General features: G+C 44.2%; 2 protein-coding genes across 3 annotated transcripts in view; one reads left to right on the forward strand and one right to left on the reverse strand.

Moving 5' to 3' along the window:
* Positions 1 to 1,656: 1,656 nt before the first annotated feature.
* Positions 1,657 to 10,527, reverse strand: AKIP1 (A-kinase interacting protein 1). 2 transcript variants are annotated; one of them, XM_075838183.1, is made up of 5 exons: positions 10,364 to 10,523; positions 6,183 to 6,392; positions 5,536 to 5,616; positions 4,474 to 4,587; positions 1,657 to 3,179 (listed from the first exon to the last, which is right to left on the reverse strand). In XM_075838183.1, exons 1-5 carry the CDS (start codon positions 10,415 to 10,417, stop codon positions 3,003 to 3,005), a joined length of 636 nt encoding a protein of 211 aa, XP_075694298.1. In that variant the 5' UTR covers positions 10,418 to 10,523; the 3' UTR covers positions 1,657 to 3,002. The 2 variants fall into 2 exon arrangements, with proteins under 2 accessions (XP_075694298.1, XP_075694297.1); XM_075838182.1 differs by lacking the exons at positions 1,657 to 3,179; positions 4,474 to 4,587 and adding an exon at positions 4,596 to 5,026 and having other exon boundaries at positions 10,364 to 10,527.
* A 68-nt stretch (positions 10,528 to 10,595) lies between these two features.
* The window catches only part of DENND2B (DENN domain containing 2B), a 183,859-nt gene continuing 171,936 nt past the window's right edge, over positions 10,596 to 22,518 (forward strand). The window contains exons 1-4 of the mRNA XM_075836786.1: positions 10,596 to 10,725; positions 14,298 to 14,390; positions 17,047 to 18,203; positions 19,572 to 22,370. The gene's annotated coding sequence lies outside the window, so the exon portion shown is untranslated. The remainder of the gene's footprint in view (positions 10,726 to 14,297; positions 14,391 to 17,046; positions 18,204 to 19,571; positions 22,371 to 22,518) is intronic.

A 22,518-nucleotide genomic window follows, 5' to 3' on the forward strand; every position in this document is an offset into this window, starting at 1 on the left:
AAAGAAGTGATCTCTCCTCTGGAGTGCAAATAGATTCCAATGTTTAAAGAGTGACTGCACTTTCATCAAACTTTTAATATGTCATAGAAACATATCAGATGTCTGGATCCGTGGGGGTCCGGGTGTTGAGACCCCCACCGTCAATGAAACGAAGGTGCAGAAGCGCTCAACTGAGGACCCTGTATCAATTTGAATGTGATCGACGCACCCGGTTAGGCAGAAGACGGCTCACATAATCGTTCTTTATGATCCGTCTTCCACCTAACAGGAATCGGTAATCGCAGTCGAAGTTGCCGGGTGATCAGTTGAGCGCTTCTGCACCTTCATCTCATTGACATTGGGGGTCTCAGCAGCTGGACCCCCACCGATCCAAACTCCTGATATTTCTTTATGACATCAAAAGTTTGATAAAAGTGCAGTCACTCAATAATTACAGGGGTTGTCCAGGATTAGAAAAACATAACTGCTTGCTTTGAAAAACAGCGTCACACCTGTCCAAAGGTTACGTCTGGTATTACAGATCAGCCCATTCACTTCAATGAAGCGGAGCTGCAATACCGAACACAGCCATTGGTCATGTGTTGCGCTATTTTTGGAAGCCTGGACACCTCACTTTAATTCTATAATGTAACCAATTCTCAGTAAGAAAAGCGGGTGCAGACGGATACATCAGAATGGACAATAAATCAGAATTTTCTTTCTTTCTGCCTTTTTATTACACTCAGAATTATTCAGATAAATAAAAAAGGTCAAATCTTTATTATAAATAAAAACAAAGCTTGTAACTTTATAACGCCAAGGCCTGAAATCAGAAAGAACTCTGCTGCCCCCCGCTGTCCTGCAGCACACATTACAGCCTACTCATACTTAAAGAGGCTCTGTCACCAGATTTTGCAGCCCCTATCTCCTATTGCAGCAGATCGGCGCTGCAATGTAGATTACAGTAACGTTTTTATTTTTAAAAAACGAGCATTTTTGGCCAAGTTATGACCATTTTTGTAGTTATGCAAATGAGGCTTGCAAAAGTCCAAGTGGGTGTGTTTAAAAGTAAAAGTCCAAGTGGGCGTGTATTATGTGCGTACATCGGGGCGTTTTTAATACTTTCACTAGCTGGGCGCTCTGATGAGAAGTATCATCCACTTCTCTTCAGAACGCCCAGCTTCTGACAGTGCAGATCTGTGACGTCACTCACAGGTCCTGCATCGTGACGGCCACATCGGCACCAGAGGCTACAGATGATTCTGCAGCAGCATCAGCGTTTGCAGGTAAGTAGCTACATCGACTTACCTGCAAACGCTGATGCTGCTGCAGAATCATCTGTAGCCTCTGGTGCCGATGTGGCCGTCACGATGCAGGACCTGTGAGTGACGTCACAGCGTGATCTGGCAGAAGCTGGGCGTTGTGAAGAGAAGAGGATGATACTTCTCATCAGAACGCCCAGCTAGTGAAAGTATTAAAAACGCCCCGATGTACGCACATAATACACGCCCACTTGGACTTTTACTTTTAAACACACCCACTTGGACTTTTGCAAGCCTCATTTGCATAACTACAAAAATGGTCATAACTTGGCCAAAAATGCTCGTTTTTTAAAAATAAAAACGTTACTGTAATCTACATTGCAGCGCCGATCTGCTGCAATAGGAGATAGGGGCTGCAAAATCTGGTGACAGAGCCTCTTCTTAAATGATTTTTAAATCCCCAAAACCCCTTTATTGAGGGAAAAAAACACAAAAATAGTCACCTAACTAATAAATTCCCCTGTCAGCTCTGTCCTCTTACACCCGCCGCTACTGGTTTACAGCGTGAGATCTGCTCCTCTACAACCAATCACTACTCAATGTGGTGACGGCAGAGATAGGGAAGATTTATATTCCTGTATTTTGACCCCAGATAAGCACTTTCTAAATCCCCTTGAAAACATTAGGTCAAGTGTCACATGATCAGGATGTAGAGTGCTCACAAGTGCCACACGATCAGGATGTAGAGTGCTCACAAGTGCCACACGATCAGGATGTAGAGTGCTCACAAGTGTCACACGATCAGGATGTAGAGTGCTCACAAGTGCCACACGATCAGGATGTAGAGTGCTCACAAGTGTCACACGATCAGGATGTAGAGTGCTCACAAGTGCCACACGATCAGGATGTAGAGTGCTCACTAGTGTCACATGATCAGGATGTAGAGTGCTCACTAGTGTCACACGATCAGGATGTAGAGTGCTCACTAGTGTCACACGATCAGGATGTAGAGTGCTCACAAGTGCCACACGATCAGGATGTAGAGTGCTCACAAGTGTCACACGATCAGGATGTAGAGTGCTCACAAGTGCCACACGATCAGGATGTAGAGTGCTCACAAGTGTCACACGATCAGGATGTAGAGTGCTCACAAGTGCCACACGATCAGGATGTAGAGTGCTCACAAGTGCCACACGATCAGGATGTAGAGTGCTCACTAGTGTCACACGATCAGGATGTAGAGTGCTCACTAGTGTCACACGATCAGGATGTAGAGTGCTCACAAGTGCCACAGGATCAGGATGTAGAGTGCTCACAAGTGCCACACGATCAGGATGTAGAGTGCTCACTAGTGTCACATGATCAGGATGTCGAGTGCTCACAAGTGCCACAGGATCAGGATGTAGAGTGCTCACAAGTGCCACACGATCAGGATGTAGAGTGCTCACTAGTGTCACACGATCAGGATGTCGAGTGCTCACAAGTGCCACAGGATCAGGATGTAGAGTGCTCACAAGTGCCACAGGATCAGGATGTAGAGTGCTCACAAGTGTCACACGATCAGGATTGTCTGCTGCATAGAATAGCGAGGTCCGTACCATATTACGGGTATGTCCACCGTCAATGACTGGAGTTACTTGATATCAATGATCTATAAATTAGAGATTTCTCATTTTGCACTAATCAATAATAAATAATATTAATGGTCTGGTCCAGTCTTCTTATGAAGTCCCGTCCCCCAGTAATTCCTGGGGACACAGACTACACATGGAAGGTCAGGTCGACGCTCTGCCCGGGGGTGATGTTCACCAGGTGCGTTTGTGTTTGACAGTTTGGGGAACCGGCTGATATATTGTATGTTCCAGGAGCAACTTCAATGTTAACATGTCGGGGGTTGGTCTTTCTCCGAGCAGACTGTAGGGGAGCAGTGGCCAAGCCCTGCGGAGTATAAACACAGACTGTACGGAGGACGCCACCACCAACAAGTAAAGACTTCCCTGACCATGTGACCTGGAAAGACCAATTAACAACAGGAATACACAGAGCCGAAATCTGAACACTGCAGCTACAGGGACCAGATGTGCAACCCCATTATGTAAAACTGTGCAGCTTCCCACACACAGAACTGGGTGCAAACCATCATTTACATGCAATTATTTCTGACTTTTCTATCTTCGGCTTCGTTCACACCTGCGTTGTGGCACCTGTTTTAGCGGATCCGATGAAGTTAGAACTAAGTCTTTTCTTTCTGTTTGTCATCAGTTATACTCCACTTTTAATCGATCTATTTTTATCTTTACATCTTTCTTAGGCTGTGTTCACACGTGCGTCGGTGTGTTCCGTTGTTCCGCTCCGTCAGAGGAGAAGAACAAGGGAATGATGGAACCAACGGTTCTGTTGCACAATGGATACCACTGGTTGCTGACGGAACCCATTGACTTTAATGGGTTCCGTCAGCTTTCAGTCAGGGTGTCCGTGATTTCACAGGACACAATAGCGCAGCATGCTGTGCTATTGTCTCCGGTAAGCTCCGGAGACAAAACCTGCCGGATCTGCGACTGAGGCCCCCCCTAACGGAGCCTCTGACACATGTGAACAGAGCCTTATTTTCATTTTTAGTCTGTGAATGTGCGGAAAAAAAACGGATACGTTAAACTTAATGCATAATGGCCTGTTCACATCACCGTTCGCTTTCCGTTCCGGGGTTCCATCAGATGTTTCCGTCTGGTTAACCCCTCAACGGAAAGGCAAACGGAAACCTCAGCTTCCATTTCCCTCACCATTGATATCAACGGAATCCTGTCACAACGGCGACAGACGGAAACAATTAGCTAGGTTTCCGTCACCATTGATATCAATGGTGACTGAAACGGAAGCTGTGGTTTCACTTTCACTCTCCGTTGCGGGGTTCACCTGACGGAAACCTCCGACGGAAGCCCGGAACGGAAAGCGAACGGTGATGTGAACAGGCCCTATCTGAGCACAACTGATGCAGAAATAAAACCCATTGAAACCAAAGTTTTTTTTATTTTTATGGAAATGGTTACTTCCGTTCCTGTGCTCCTCTGACGGATACGCTAGCGCGGAAGCCACAATGCAGATGTGAACGCAGCCCTACACTCAGTACTCGGGGAGATTTATAAAGCGTATAGATACTTTTCTCAGGCTTGCATTGTATCCTGAATACACTCCCGTCGCAGTCACTTTGCAGTACGATTGTTTCACCACTCACCAGACCTGGAGGCGGCTTCATGGGCTTCTGTTGGCGTTTCCTACAGTGAAATCTGCAGACGTGCTGCGCTTCTCTCCTGCTCATTACCTGCGGTGCGAGACAGCCGTGATACCTCTAGGAGATGAAGAATGAGATTTAGGTATCTATACAGACCATGCACCTATTTATTATTCCGCTGGGTTTTCCGTAGCGGTCACGTACGCCATACACAACACTGGCAGCGACTGTCCATGATCGCCTACAGGTCAATGATACAGACCGCCCCATGACGGCTGAGCAAGGTCGGAGCTTTACTAAATTCATCCGTTTCGGATCCGTGGGATATTATTGGTCGATACAGATTCTTATATTGCGTCAGTGTATAAAAAAAAGATATCACCGCCGTAAACATCCCGCAAGAACCTGGAGCAGCAGCGGGGGACATATAGCCGGATCTCCACACTGCCGGGGTTCTCTCACAGGATATGGGGTAAATATCGGATCTGTGGCAGCACGACCGCTGGAATCCCTCCTCATCCCAAGTACCGGGGTGCCTGGTTCCCAGCAGAGGTGACTATGTAAGATAAGAGAACGTCTCGCGCTGACTTGGCGGTCTCTGATCAATATTACAACAATGTCTATGGTTTGGGAACACATTAACCTCTTAGTGACCACCATAAAAAGGCGTACTGGTGGTCACTAAGGGGTTAAACAGAGTACCTGCACTTTTAAAAACTTTTCACATGTCAGAAGTTTTGATTGGTGGGGGTCCGGGTGCTGAGACCGCAGTTGAGCGCTCTATCTTCGGCTGTGATTGGAGCTCCTCATTAGGGTCATACACGATCTGTGTAACCGGACAAAGAGCGCCCATCACAGACAAAGGTGCAGGGCGCTCAGCTAAACGCTTCAGTGATGGTGGAGGTCTCAGCACCCGGATCCCCAGCGATCAAAACTCCTGACGTGTCTCCTTGACATATCAAAACTTTTCTGAAAGTGCAGTTACTCTTTAATGTCAAAAGCGTCTGTGATTATAATAGTGAACCATAAGGGGAGGAGCCTCAGGCCGCCACGTGACATCGTTACCTCACACTGTTCCGTCGTTTGGCGCATGAAGCGTGACAATGTGCTGAATGCGTCTTCTAAGCTCGAGGGACGCTCCTCCTCCTGCACAAGATACAAGGACAATGTTCATTTCTGGTATACGGGGACGCAGAGGTCAAGTATTACAGCCAAAAACATCCTCTGCTTCTAAACTTAAAGGGAATACTGGATAAATATCTGATCGATGGGGGTCCGACCCTCACAAGCATCAAGCGTATGTGTGCACAGCGTCCTAGAGAAGTAGCTGCCCCTGTGGTCACTCTAGATTATAGTCTATGGGAGCTTCACAAACACTTGCTGACTGCACGGCGGCTTCTGCATTTGTCATCGGTATCTGGGGACATTCACGGCACATCGACATTTGTTGAAAACTCCTTTACAGGGGAAGTTCAGTTCAATAATCAACAGACGTGTCCAAGAGAAATGTGTGAAGATCTCATTGGTGAAGTCGGATTTCAGACCAGTACTAATTTCCAGAATGGAAGGGGGCGGGGCTGTGACAACCTCATTGCTGGTCACTCATGAATAATGTATTTTATCTTGGTCAGTGTCACGGTAGCAGGGGCTGTGGATAGGTTGGTGGCTGCACTGTCCCTGTGTACCTCTTACAGAACTGGACATGTACTGACCTCTGGGGTCTCCACTCTTGGATGTGTCCTCGGACTCCGGTCGCCGGGTGTACCTGCTGACCACCAGTCTACGTCCCTGCGCCGCGCTCGCTCCAGTACTTCTCGCCCTATCTCAGATGTTCTCCTCAGGGAATCCTCCATCCACATGTGAGATTCCTCCATTGTATGTGATCTACAGACGACGAGATGGAAAGTCCGAGACCCTGTGAGCTAGAAACAGAGACGCAGAGAAGACATGAAAATACGTGTAGAGGGGATTTACCACCATATACAGTTACAGCATGTAAGGGGTTACCACACTAGAACAACTTATTACATATCCACAGGAGGGGGTCCTGAGGCCCCTAAACAACAGGAGCAGGGGGTCGTGAGTGTGCGTTGCAGTTCCATTCATTCTTTATGGGACTACCAGAGCTTGGCATAGGTGATAAGTTGGTGTGGCTGGAGAACCAATTTAAAGCTTGACCCATAAAGGAGGATCTGACTGCGGGGACCCCCATACTCGCAAGAATGATGGTGCCAAGTCCCCAATGCTGTCCTGAGTTACATCCTGTATTATACTCCAGGGCTGCACTCACAGTGACTCCATCAGCAGAATAGTGAGTGCAGCTCTGGAGTATAATACAGGATGTAACTCAGGATCAATACAGGATAAGTAATGTATGTATGTACACAGTGACTCCACCAGCAGAATAGTGAGTACAGCTCTGGAGTATAATACAGGATATAACTCAGGATCAGTACAGGATAAGTAATGTAATGTATGTACACAGTGACTCCACCAGCAGAATAGTGAGTGCAGCTCTGGAGTATAATACAGGATGTAACTCAGCATCAGTACAGGATAAGTAATGTAATGTATGTACAAAGTGACACCATCAGCAGAATAGTGAGTGCAGCTCTGGAGTATAATACAGGATATAACTCAGGATCAGTACAGGATAAGTAATGTATGTACACAGTGACTCCACCAGCAGAATAGTGAGTGCAGCTCTGGAGTATAATACAGGATGTAACTCAGGATCAGTACAGGATAAGTAATGTAATGTATGTACAAAGTGACACCACCAGCAGAATAGTGAGTGCAGCTCTGGAGTATAATACAGGATGTAACTCAGGATCAGTACAGGATAAGTAATGTAATGTATGTACACAGTGACTCCACCAGCAGAATAGTGAGTGCAGCTCTGGAGTATAATACAGGATGTAACTCAGGATCAGTACAGGATAAGTAATGTATGTACACAGTGACTCCAGCAGCAGAATAGTGAGTGCAGCTCTGGAGTATAATACAGGATATAACTCAGGATCAGTACAGGATAAGTAATGTAATGTATGTACACAGTGACTCCACCAGCAGAATAGTGAGTGCAGCTCTGGAGTATAATACAGGATGTAACTCCGGATCAGTACAGGATAAGTAATGTAATGTATGTACACTGTGACTCCACTAGCAGAATAGTGAGTGCAGCTCTGGAGTATAATACAGGATGTAACTCAGGATCAGTACAGGATAAGGAATGTAATGTATGTACACAGTGACTCCACCAGGAGAATAGCGAGTGCAGCTCTGGAGTATAATACAGGATAAGTAACGTATGTACACAGTGACTTCACCAGGAGAATAGTGAGTGCAGCTCTGGAGTATAATACAGGATGTAACTCAGGATCAGTACAGGATAAGTAATGTAATGTAATGTATGTACACAGTGACTCCACCAGCAGAATAGTGAGTGCAGCTCTGCAGTATAATACAGGATATAACTCAGGATCAGTACAGGATAAGTAATGTATGTACACAGTGACTCCACCAGCAGAATAGTGAGCGCAGCTCTGTAGTATAATACTTGATGTAACTCAGGATCAGTACAGGATAAGTAATGTATGTACACAGTGACTCCCCCAGCAGAATAGTGAGTGCAGCTCTGGAGTATAACACAGGATGTAACTCGGGATCAGTACAGGATAAGTAATGTAATGTATGTACACATGACTCCACCAGCAGAATAGTGAGTGCAGCTCTGGAGTATAATACAGGATGTAACTCAGGATCAGTACAGGATAAGTAATGTAATGTATGTACACATGACTCCACCAGCAGAATAGTGAGTGCAGCTCTGGAGTATAATACAGGATATAACTCAGGATCAGTACAGGATAAGTAATGTATGTACACAGTGACTCCACCAGCAGAATAGCGAGTACAGCTCTGGAGTATAATACAGGATGTAACTCAGGATCAGTACAGGATAAGTAATGTAATGTATGTACACAGTGACTCCACCAGCAGAATAGTGAGTGCAGCTCTGGAGTATAATGCAGGATATAACTCAGGATCAGTACAGGATAAGTAATGTCATGTATATACACAGTGACTCCACCAGCAGAATAGTGAGTGCAGCTCCGGAGTATAATACACGATGTAACTCAGGATCAGTACAGGATAAGTAATGTAATGTATGTACACAGTGACTCCACCAGCAGAATAGTGAGTGCAGCTCTGTAGTATAATACTTGATGTAACTCAGGATCAGTACAGGATAAGTAATGTATGTACACAGTGACTCCCCCAGCAGAATAGTGAGTGCAGCTCTGGAGTATAACACAGGATGTAACTCGGGATCAGTACAGGATAAGTAATGTAATGTATGTACACATGACTCCACCAGCAGAATAGTGAGTGCAGCTCTGGAGTATAATACAGGATGTAACTCAGGATCAGTACAGGATAAGTAATGTAATGTATGTACACATGACTCCACCAGCAGAATAGTGAGTGCAGCTCTGGAGTATAATACAGGATATAACTCAGGATCAGTACAGGATAAGTAATGTATGTACACAGTGACTCCACCAGCAGAATAGCGAGTACAGCTCTGGAGTATAATACAGGATGTAACTCAGGATCAGTACAGGATAAGTAATGTAATGTATGTACACAGTGACTCCACCAGCAGAATAGTGAGTGCAGCTCTGGAGTATAATGCAGGATATAACTCAGTATCAGTACAGGATAAGTAATGTCATGTATATACACAGTGACTCCACCAGCAGAATAGTGAGTGCAGCTCTGGAGTATAATACAGGATGTAACTCAGGATCAGTACAGGATATGTAATGTATGTACACAGTGACTCCACCAGCAGAATAGTGAGTGCAGCTCTGGAGTATAATACAGGATATAACTCCGGATCAGTACAGGATAAGTAATGTAATGTATGTACACAGTGACTCCACCAGCAGAATAGTGAGTGCAGCTCTGGAGCATAATACAGGATGTAACTCAGGATCAGTACAGGATAAGTAATGTATGTACACAGTGACTCCACCAGCAGAATAGTGAGTGCAGCTCTGGAGTATAATACAGGATGTAACTCAGGATCAGTACAGGATAAGTAATGTATGTACACAGTGACTCCACCAGCAGAATAGTGAGTACAGCTCTGCAGTATAATACAGGATATAACTCAGAATCAGTACAGGATAAGTAATGTATGTACACAGTGACTCCACCAGCAGAATAGTGAGTGCAGCTCTGGAGTATAATACAGGATGTAACTCAGGATCAGTACAGGATAAGTAATGTAATGTATGTACACAGTGACTTCACCAGCAGAATAGTGAGTGCAGCTCTGGAGTATAATACAGGATGTAACTCAGGATCAGTACAGGATAAGTAATGTAATGTATGTACACAGTGACTCCACCAGCAGAATAGTGAGTGCAGCTCTGGAGTATAATACAGGATGTAACTCAGGATCAGTACAGGATAAGTAATGTAATGTATGTACACAGTGACTCCACCAGCAGAATAGTGAGTGCAGCTCTGAAGTATAATACAGGATGTAACTCAGGATAAGTAATATAATGTATGTACACAGTATTATTTAGGTTGTATAGGTTTGTGTATATATATATATATACACAAATAGTGCTCAATTCTGACAGACCTTTATACATATCTATACGTTACCTGAAGTAAAGGAAACGTGGTGTGAACAGAACCTTACATAACTGGGTCTGCTGCAGACAGTGACTACATATTGATAATTGAATTTGATCTTCTTGACGTTTATCTGATGTATTATCACTGCTCAGAAAAGGAGCATTTCCGACTAGCAAAACACATAAAACAATAAACCACGTGACAACCACCAGAAGTAATGTAACATGTGACCTACATACAGAACACGAAGCCAACGGACAACACGTGACACAGTAACGGCACCGTACATGCTTTCATTTTTACGTCAGCTGTCTCATAGCATGACGTCACATCACCCCATCCCGCTCAGCGCGCACTGCCTGCCGGGAGGATCAGCTGTTTGGACACATGACTGAGGAGGCGCCGCGCTGCATGCCGGAAGGATCAGCTGTATGAACACGTGACTCAATACTCCGCCGCGCTGCCTGTTGGGATCTGTAGTTCGAAAGCGGCGACTGTGGCTGATAGAAAAGGCGGGAAACATGTATGATTGAGACGTATGAAGCTTTCCTTCTGCTGACACCGGGGTGATCGATTAGTAACAGCTAGCTATGCAATGTATATAATATATATGTGGAGTATTATATAATAATAGCTCTGAACAGTATACAAAATACATAACGTATATGATAAAGCGGTATTTACTGCGTTTGCAGCGTATGTTCGGCGTATGAATTATCGTACTTTTGAATTTACTGTATGGAATATTGTAGTCAACTACTCCGTTCACCACACCGGCGTCCTGTAAACACACATACGCATATATGTATACAGTGGCATACGTCGGAGCCTCCCATCTACGGTTACCCCATCTGTAAATACTCTTTGGGTCAATGCACACAATGCATATTAGGGGGGCAAATCCGCAGCGTGAAACAGTCCCGGCGTAGTCAACGAGATTCTAGGAAACATCATGTACGCGCTGCAGTGTTTTTCGGGACGGAAATTGACCTTCGGTGCGGATTTTAAAATCTGCATTAGTCAATTTATCTTGCGTTTCCGCTTGCGAATTGTATCTGCCCAGTGCTGTGGAAAATCACACCGAAACCCGCAGCACGAAAACATGACAAAAAACACATCAAAACGTAAAAACCGCACCCGAAAAAACACGTAAAAAGCGCACCCGAAAAAACATCAAAACGTAAAGACCGCACCCGAAAAAACACATAGAAATGCGATTTTTACCAATTCCGTTGTGGAACATCCGCAGTGTTTACGCGACGTGTGAACTGACCCGAAAATATCTGCACTGTGTAGAGGAGATTTCTTGAAATCTCATTTACTTTACTGGTACCGTATTACGCTGCTGATTGGCCGCATGAAAATACACGCCTCAAATCCGCACATAATACGCAACGTGTGTGTTCAGCCTTAGGCTGGGTTCACACGACCATGTTACATCCGTAATGGACGGACGTATTTCGGCCGCAAGTCCCGGACCGAACACAGTGCAGGGAGCCGGGCTCCTATCATCATAGTTATGTACGACGCTAGGAGTCCCTGCCTCTCCGTGGAACTGCTGTCCCGTACTGAAAACATGATTACAGTACAGGACAGTTGTCCTGCAGAGAGGCAGGGACTCCTAGCGTCGTACATAACTATGATGCTAGGAGCCCGGCTCCCTGCACTGTGTTCGGTCCGGGACTTGCGGCCGAAATACGTTCTGTCCATTACGGACGTAATGACCTCGTGTGAATCCAGCCTTATAGTCAGTGAATGTAACGCCAGACCCCATTGTAAGTGTGGAGGTCGGGGGTGTCCGTGCGGCCCGTGTGACCTGGACCGCAGATTTATCACGTATACGGTGGACAGGCGAGAAGTGTTTATGACTGGAATACCCGTGTATGATAATAAGACCCCCGAAGCCCCCAATACTGAGAAATAATAAACATTGTAATAGACTTACCTGTCAAATTTTGTTCTGGTCCCTCGCTCTGATATTCAGACGTGGCGACTGGCGCGGTGACGTCATGTGACCAGAGATGCGCGAAAAGGAGAAAAGTATTGGGTTCCCATCTTAACCCCTTCCCTCCGGAAGCCGTTCCTAATATTTTCATTTTTCTCTCCTCACTTTCCAAAAGCCGTAACTTTTTTTTTTTTTTTCCGCGGACACTGCTGTTCGGGGTCTTGTTTTCTGCAGGACGAGTTGTAGATTTTCGCAGCGCCATTTATCGTCTCTTGTAATGTGCTGGAAGACTGGGGAAAAAATATTTGTGGGGCGGAATGGAAAGAACAGCAATTCCTCCATTGTTTTTTGGGCTTCGCTTTTACAGCGTTGACTGTGCGGTAAAAACGACTTGTTAACGTTATTCTGCGGGTCGATACGATTCCAGCGATACCAAATTTATATCTATTTTTAGAATTTTTTGCTACTTTTGCAAGAATAAAACTAATTGTTAAAAATAAAATTTGTGTTTTGTCGCCATATTCTGAGAGCCGGAACGATTTTATTTTTCCGTCTATTGAGGGCTTATTTTTTTCCGGACGAGCTGTATTATTGGTGCCATTTTTGGGTACATGAGACTTTTTGATCACTTTTTATTTAATGTTTTTGTGGGAGACGAGGCGACCAAAAAACTGCGATTCTGGTGTTTTCATTTATTTACTTATTTACCGTGCGGGTTAAATAGCGTTATATTGTGATGGTTCAGACTTTTATGGATCTGGCGATACCAGTTATGTGACTTGTCTTTTTAAATGTTTTTGGGGAGAAATGGGAACGGGTCTTGCACTTTAAACATTTTTAGATATATGAAACTTTATCTAACTTTTTCATCAGTCTTCCTGGGGACTAGTATATAGTTTGTACGATATACTGTAATACTCTTGTATTGTTCTTTTTACCGACTCCTATTAGTGGGTAACTAAGTGTTCAAAAAACTTCTGACATGTCAGAGGATTTGATCGGTTGGGGGTCCGAGCACTGAGACCCCCACCAATCGCTGAAACGGAGAGGCAGAAGCACTCGGGTGCCTCTCTGGTTTACAGACAGGCATAATACACTTCAATACAGAAGTATTGCAGGGTATTATAAATGCGATCAGATAATCGCATAGTGAAGTCCCCTGGTGGGACTAGTAGAAAAGTTAAAAAAAAGTTTAAGAAAAGTAAAAAAAATGTGAAAAAACCCACTTTTTCCCCTTACAAACTGCTTTATTATTAAAAAAATAAAGTAAAAAAAGTTACATATATTTGGTATCGCCGCGTCCGTAACAACCCCAACTATAAACTTATTACATCATTTAACCCGCACGGTGAACGTCGTAAAAAAATAAAATAAAAAAACATGCAAAAATTGCTCTTTTCTTTGAATCCAGCCTTAAAAAAAAAGTGATAAAAATTGATCAAAAAGTCGCATCTACTCCAAAATGGTACCAATAAAAACTACAAGTCGTCCCGCAAAAAAAAAAAAGCCTCCTACGACTGCATCGGCGAAAAAATAAAAAAGTTACGGCTCTTCAAATATGGAGACGCAAAAACAAATAATTTTGGAAAAAAAGTGTTTTCACTGTGTAAAAGTAGTAAAACATACAAAATCTATACAAATTTGTTATCGCTGCAATCGTAACAACCTGCTGAGTAATGTTATTGTGTTATTTATACCACACGGTAAACGGCGTAGATTTAGGACGCAAAAAAAGAGTGGCGAAATTGCAGTTTTCTTTCTATTCTCCCCCCCCCCAGAAAAAAGGTAATAAAAGTTAATCAATAAATTCTATGTACCCCAAAATAGTGCTAATAAAAATTACATCTTCTCCCGCAAAAAACAAGACCTTATACAGCAATGTCGACGCAAAAATAAAAAGGTTAGAGCTCTTGGAACGAGACGATGGAAAAACTTAAAAAATGGCTTGGTCGTTAAAGTCTAAAATAAGCCGGTCACTAAGGGGTTAACGTCCGACCCCTTCACTACCATTACTTCTTCATTGATCATCATTAGTCGACACTGATTTACCAAGTGCCGCTGCTGCTTCCTTATTGGTCAGAAGATAATTGTAGATTGAGCCCCCGGTAGCAGAGCGATCGTCATGAAGATTTACAAGCCGCTTCAAAGACTTCATCAAGTGGAGGAGGAGAAATTGATTTGACTTTTTATTTCTAAAGTCCCTTTAAAATATTTTCTTAAATAGTTGATGGACATTTGGCGATGACTCTGGGAGATGTGACTTGCCCCCGTTATGATGTTTTCAGGTCTGGAGAGGAGTCGCAGCGTTACACTTCGGGTCAGTGACACTTGGGCTGTGAGAATAAATGCTGAGAAGATCTTTATTTTCCATGTAAGATGTTCAGGCTTCATTCACATCAGGTTTGAGTCTCCTCAAATATACATGAGAAGGATTTCCCAATGTTATACTGTGACGAGAAGCTGTGATGTGTGCCATTGTATAGGTATATACTGTATAGTGGTATTGGACCCCATAGTAGAGAAAATAAATCAAAATAATTCAGCCTATCTGTCTGCAGCTTTCCTGGACCATACGCTGAACAAGTGTCATGTGAACACAGTCCTACCCTCCAGTATTGCAGCAATGATATCCATAAAAGCCATACATCATGGTGGCAAAATGATGACCGATCCGACTGATAGAAACTTATACTTTGTGTTTCGATTACGTTTTTAAAATCTCTACTTGCTGTCAGATAATGGTAACATTTTTAGTTACATCAGTTGCAGAAAACCCATCCTGACTTAGGCCTCATTCACACGGCAGGGTTTCCCGGCCGGGTGCCGGCCGTTCATAAATCGGCCGGCACCCGGCTGCATTAGGAATAATAGACCCCTAATGGGGCTATTCACACGACCGATTTTTTGACGGCCGGGAAAACCGCCCGTCAAAAAATAGGACATGCTCTATTTTCGCCCGGGTACCCGGCCGCCCGGCTCCCATAGAAGTCTATGGGGCCGGGTAATACCCGGCCATCACCGGGATGTGTCCCGAGTGACGGCCGGGTTTTCCGGCTCTTGCGCTCTATCTCCTCCTCCTCACAGCGCAGAGTGCATGTGAGGAGGAGGAGTTGATGCCATTCGGACGAATGGCATCGCTGTACACGGTGTGGCAGGGCCGGGGTGTACAGCAGGTGGAAGGGAGCGCTGCGCTGGCTCCCTTCTCCTGCTTGTTTTAAAAGCGCCCTGGCCCGGCGATACCTTTGATGGCGCCGCTAGAAGCTGCAGAAGCTGCTGCTGCTGCGGCTGCTACTACTGCAGCGACGCCACTATAGCAGAGCGGGGAGGGGGGGGGGGAGGTATCTCCCCGCTCTGCTATGTGCTAGCCGCACTTTAGCTCCTTGAAGGAGCGGAATCCCCGTGTGTTCGGGGATTCCGCTCCTGGACAGAGAGCTTGATGTCTCTGTCCATATCTGGGCAGTGACATCAGGGGAAACTCCTGAAGCGGAATCCCCGAACACATGGGGATTCCCCTTCAGGAGTTGCCGCTGATGTCACTGTCCGGATCTGCCCGGCCCGGCACGGATGCACAACTTTATGCAAACCGGCCGGGCAGAATGGCCGATTTTACCGGCCGGCACTCGGGCTCGGACGCGACCCGGTCGTGTGAATCCCGCCTTAGGCTATGTTCACATCTGCGTTGGTATTTTCGTTATTCTGCTCCGTCAGTGGAGCAGAAAAAGGGAAAAACTGGACGCCCCAATTCCATTGTACCACGGACAGCAGCGGCGGCCGACGGAGCTCCTTGACGTTAATGTGTTTCATCAGTTTTCTGACAGGATGTCCATAGTTTTACCATAAACAACAGCGCAACATGCTGCGCTATTGTTTCTGGTATTTTTGGCAAAATCTGAAACGGAGGCCCCTGACGGAGCCTCTAACACAGATGTGAACGAGGTCTTAGTCCTGCTTGCATACCTAAAGGCTTGTTACAATGTGTCAGTGCAGGTAGCTAAAATAATGTAACCTGGGACAGAAGAGACATTTGTGCTACTGCTTTACTTAGATCACTCCCGTTTAGGGGGAGCATTCACGGCACCCTAGAAGGTAAAGAATTATAAGTGGGGTAAAGGGGTCCCTCAATCAAACCAACAGAGGGGACTGCTCCATTTTCATATAGCATTCACGCTGTACAGCACACTGAACGCTTGTATTCATTAACATATCTAAGAAATATCTAGAGTTAGTCAGGTCTGTAATCATGAAGGGTAACGTACACCTTTGTAATCTTTTTTTATATATGTTTTTATATTTTAATAAAAATGTCTTTTGGCACAACTTTCAAAATACTTTTTATTAAAAATTATTTGTACTTTTTGAGTTACAGCTGCTTTGTATCAGGTATATAGAGCAGCTGTACCTAGCGCTGAATCCTGTATCTGTCAGGTCAGCGGGACTGACGGGTTCAGTGTCATCGGGTCCTGCGTGTCTCCGACAGTCATAACGTAGATGTGATCAGTAACCGCTCGATCCTGTGTGTCAGTCATGCAGGACCCGCTGACACTGAATCAGTCAGTCCCACTGACCTGACAGATACAGGATTCAGTGCAAGATACAGCTACTCTATATACAGTATACAAAGCAGCTGTATCTCATAAAGTAAAAATCATTTTTAATAAAAAATATTTTGGAAGTTGCACCAATCACACCAAGACACATTTTACACACACACATTATATATATATATATATATATATATATATATATTGATGTTAAAGGTGTAGATAGCCTTTAAATTTGTCACCGTTCAAATTTTGGCAACAGTGCGGGATTTGATGAATTCCTTATGAAACCAATGTGATAATGCATTAATACCGCTACGTGTGCAGATACCGCTTACAGTGATCACTTCCACACAATACATTTTAGGCCGTTCCTTCCTCATCCATAAACATTTCGCATATTTCTTCATCTTGTGAATATTTCTTCTTTAGGCCGCTGCCGCACGGAGGCCGGGAACAAGGAATATAAAACGTCACGACTTTCAGATAAGTTACAAATATTTCTCTCCGTCTTACAGTCATTTCCTAAATCAGACACAAGAGGATATTTTTATGATTGTGACACTTGAGTAGGAAACTAATGACTCTTCTCCAGGAAGTTTGGGATTTTTTGAGCAATTGTCAGTGCAGCCACAGGAACGAGTTTAGATTTATTTATAACAGTTTCTACACACATTAGGATGATCGGCCATAGGGGATGTTACACGGCTTTCCTCAGACTCTGATGTGTTATACTTCATATATGCCACTTAGGGGGTGAGGAAAGTTGCACATCACTTGCGAATTTGCCATGCATATATTCGTACGGCAAATCTGCAGTGTAATAATAGCACAGGCAAAGTAAATGAGATTTCAAGAAATCTCATCTACACTTTGCGGACTTTTTAATGCACGTAAATTGGACTGTGGTGCGTATTTTAAAATATGCAGCATGTAAATTTATCTTGCGTTTCCGCTTGCGAATTGTATCTGACTAGTTTTAAGAAACAAAACACACTATAATCCGTAACATACAAACGCACCTATTTCTGCATCAAAATGCAAAATCCGCACCTAAAATAGACATAAAAAAACCCGCACTATTAGGAGTGGATATTACCTGTGGAATTTTCTGCTTTATCTGCACAAATTACGCAACGTGTGCATGTAGCCTAAGGCTAGATTCACACGACCGCCTGCAAACTCGGATCTGAAAAAACGTTTTTCACATCAGAGTTGCACCTGTGCAGGACCCGTTTTCACGGATGCCTCATAGATTTGAGTCGAGGGATCCGTGAAAACGGAAGAAAATAGGACATTTTCTATTTTTCAACGGGCTCTTCACACGGTCCGTTTAAACAACGGCCCCATTAGAATACACGCATCTGTGTGACGGTCGTTGTTTTAACGGCAGTCACACGGACATATACAATGTTCGTGTGAATAAGTTTAATTTAAAGAACTTGCTCTGTTTGCCCCATAGATTTCAAACTACAGCTGCAATGCTGCCTGCACAATGGTGATTACAAGTTCAGCACTACGGCAGAAGAGGCTGCAACCCGACATGACACTGCAGACTTCTATACCATTCTGTACCTGTGAACAGCCGGGTAACAACATTGCTCCACACTGCAACGCTGAATACATGGTTGTCACCCAGCATCTGTTATCTATTGAAGGAGGACGAATCATCTCACCTGACATCTCTATTTTAATAAATACTTGCATTCTCCATGATCATTTTTTCTTAGAACTTTACATTCTGCTGTTCCTCTGTTATTCCTCCTATAATTTTATGAGTAAATTGACAACTGTGTGCTACCGGTTGGGGGCCTGTCCCAGCACAGACTGACATTGTCCAATCAGTAGTCACAGAATAAGACTGTCAATCTCTTCATAAATTTCTAGGAGGAATAACAGAGGAACGACACAATGCAGAGTTCTAAGAATATATGTTCCAGAATTCTTGTTTCAAGGGGAATACCAGTATTTACTAAAAATAGATGCATCAGGAGAGATCACAGGTCCTCTTTAAAAGACCAACTTAACTCCGAAATGGCTGGATATGGCATTAACAGACTCAATAGGAGGCAAGGTGATTCATACTTACTGTGAAATACCCCATTCACTCCACGCAGTAAAATATGTTAAGCCACATCTATCCGTAAATACGGATCTATCCGTTTTTTCATCTATCCGTAAATACGGATCCGTAGTCATCCGTAACTATCCGCATAATGCATCCGTATTTGATCCATATATACGGATCCGTAAAAAATAGAAGGAGGCTGCAAATGATGTTACCAACATGTTGTATAGCAACGCTTCCATAAATACGGACGGTTTACGGATGCACGTCCATAGCCGTCTGTATTTACGTAAGCCCCATAGACTTGTAAGGGATAGCGCGTGCCGCAATTAAGGACAAGAATAGGACATGTTCTATAATTTTTTCAGCACGGACACCCATCCGAAAAAATACGGAAAAGCGTCCTTGGACAAAATAAATGAATGAGTCCGTAGTTCCGGATGAAAAATACGGTCGTGTGCGTGGGGCATACTGCGTGCGAAGACCTAACGTTACAGTTCTGCTTGTTCAGGTTGGCTGCTGTGTATCCGCAGAGGTCAGTGTGTGGAGAGATGATTTCCACTACAAGGACAGAATTTATCTCCTATTTCGTGTATAAGACCAACATATACTGCAGCGGTGTACAGATTGTCACCATTCACACCTGTCTCAGAATGATCATAAATTACAAGCAACTCGCAGTGTAGACATTGAGAAAAGGTAGGAAACATGCGGCTGAGAAGAACGAGCCTAAGAACAGGGGAGGTCATATGGATGTATTGGACCGGTACCAGACCCCTGCGTGGTGTAGGGATCAGGATAGGGATATTATTGTTGCAGGCAGCAGCCGTGACTTGTTCCACACAACACATCTTGGAAATAAATAGATGATCTTCTAATTGTTTTACAGGAGCCATGAAAATAGAGTCTTCTCCAGGGAATGATAGAGAAAACACAGACGGAGGGGTGAACAGCAGCAACTAAAGCTAAGTATAATGTTATAAATATACAACTCCTAATGCAGTGTAATAACGGGCTAGGGATTGTCCCAAAGGAACGCCATCCCTCACAAAGTGATTTTTTTCCTATTATAATAAAGTGGTTTCAGACCAGAGATTCGCTTTCATATATCAGATAAGAGAACAGGGGTGATGATACTCGTGCTCCACGGTGGGATGTTCCTGCATTCAGTCAATCCCCATTATAGTGAATGGGAGATTCAGAAACCGCCGCGTCCGCTCGGATTTCCCATTCACTACAATTTAATTTGAGTGCATGAGTTGCTACCTCTCTGGTGAAAACAAGGTGCCCCTTCTCTGAATTGGTGGGAGTCCCAGCGAGCCTCCGCTGATGTCATATCCTAATAATATACCATACATGCCTAAATGTGGAATACCAATAATAATAAGGGATTATACAAGAATCAACAATTTATCTCCTATCATCCTAGCTTTACATAGGGTATAATTGTCTGATCTCTGGGGGCCGCACTGCTGGGACTCCCACCGATTGCGAGAACGGGGTCCCCAATCCCCCTGTGTCTTGCTTTTCGTTAGCAGTGAGGAGTGAGTGGAGCGATGATTGCACATGCACCTGCTGCTTTGTTCAATGTCTATAGCCCGGACAGAAACAGCCGAGCTCTGTACTGGGCTATTTCTGTCATTACCGTAGACTTTGAATGGTTCAAGATTTGTTTGATCTGTTCTGCGCCCTTTCCTTTGTATCACTGTATCATCCCAGCAATGCAACAATTTATGTGTCACATTCCAATTATACTGGTGACGTAGAAATCAAATATTGTCCTTTATTTGAGCAGCGCCCCTGGTGGACAGAGATAGAATTATTACAGTGTAAGGTTCCTTCTACATTAAAATGAATGCTTGCATGTACCATGTGCATGTGGCGTAATATCAGTACTGAGAAGTCGCACAGCGGGGCTGTTGGGTATTATGATTTGCGGGTGCTGCCAGAGATGTAACCGGTTTGGGACGCAGGATGAACGCATTCCATACAGTCCGATAATAAGGAATGTAGAATGTATTTATCTTGGAGCTCGGATGCATTTCCTGCTGCGCAGTTACACTATCCTTCTCCATTCTCCATCCTGGAGCTGTTGTTATAACATCCCCCCAGCTATTCTCTCCACATAGGTCTCTTTGCTGTCTGATCTCCGTTGTGCGCCCCTCTCTGCTTTACAATTTAATGTTTTTTCTACTCTAGAGCCTCAAAGTTTCCCCCCGGAGCCCGATACGCAGCTGTTTTATCGATTGGCAAATAATGACTTATATTTTATAGGAATTCATAAAATGTTCTCCGCTCCGTATAAGGGTAAAGAACGGCTTCATCTATTAAAGGTGCAGCCGCTCAGGGATCAGGGTCGTTTTATAGCACAGATACATTTTATAGGAATAATTACTATTGCGGACGTCCGTGATTCCTTACAACATGTGAGAAATGTTAAAACGTTTTTAAGTGAATAAACCTTAATCCTTATAACATATGAGAATTTATGCAACGTCATACTTTGTGTATCAATTCCTCACTGCTTTCAAGATCACTGCTTGCTGTCAGAAAATGCAAACATTCTTGTTTACGTCCAGAAGCTGATATTCTGACCTAATACTTGTCACAGCTGAGGGTTTGTTACAATTTTATTCAGTCTAGACAATCCCCTGTGATTTAAAAGCCTCATACATATAATTAGGTGTCCCTGATTTTCTGGTTAAAAAAAACCTCAACACAATGGGGGTTCCTTTGTGACAAAAGTGCACAAGTAGAAGACCAAACCGCACAAGCCTGAAGAGTAAGCCAGGTGGGCGGGTTGCTGGCGCCAGGATAAACTACTCCTGTGGCTTCTGACTAAGCTCCTCCTCTCATAGGCTCCGCCGGGTTGTAGGCCCACCCTTTTTGCTGTATGCTCCTCCCCTTTCCAGGTCGATCCTACCCTTTAATTTAACCTTTACCAAACTACTGCCTGCCACCTACAAACCCCTGTCATGCTTCCACTGACAGCTGTGAGACTTTGGGCCATAGCCTCTTGTGTTTTGGCAGGAGCAGCCAGACATGCTACTTTATTTGCCAGGCACCCCTACTGTGACTCTCTCTTTAGTTCTAGCGCCCGTTCCAAACCACAAAACAAGTTGCTACAATACACAGCGATAAATCCAACTTGAAGACACTGGAAACATTTCTGAGAACTAGTGCAAAGCAAAAAGTGCAGGTGTTGCCCATAGCAACCATTCAGATTCCCAGTTATTATTTGTAAATGGTAGTTAGACAATGAAGCGTCTTTTCTGGTTACTGTGGACTACACTACAAGGGGAAGGCGGACCAGGCTGCTGTCTTGGGTGCATCTTGTCGTGGGGCTCTAGTTCAATACTGAATATTGTTTCCTTGATTACATTTTGTAGTTTAAGTCTTCATACAAAACTTCTAAAATTCCATGTGGACGAGGCCATGTACTGTACAGTTTGTTTTTCAAAATTCTGCTGGTTGCCCATGGAAGTTTAGCTTCGCCTCGTTGTCGAGCGTGACCTTTATCTGAGCTCTAACTGTGTAATTGTTATCTCTTGTCGCAGGAGTCCAGCAGAATTGTGGATACAGCTGTCAATGTAACTGCGGTCCTTGGTGAATTCTGGAGGGCGCCTCATTTCAGCCAGCATTGATCCTAGGTGGTACATTAAAATCCACTTTGTAACCCATCAAGCAAGTAAGTGATACCTGCCCTGATTAAAGGGGTTGTACCAGAATAGACAATTATCCACTATCCGTGGATAGGGGATAATTCTCTGATCGCTGGGACCCCCACCGATCCCGAGAACGTGGGTCCTGAACGCCCTGTTCATCCTTCAGCAGCT

This window comes from Rhinoderma darwinii, chromosome 9, assembly GCF_050947455.1.
Source record: "Rhinoderma darwinii isolate aRhiDar2 chromosome 9, aRhiDar2.hap1, whole genome shotgun sequence".
NCBI classification, from domain to species: domain Eukaryota; kingdom Metazoa; phylum Chordata; class Amphibia; order Anura; family Rhinodermatidae; genus Rhinoderma; species Rhinoderma darwinii.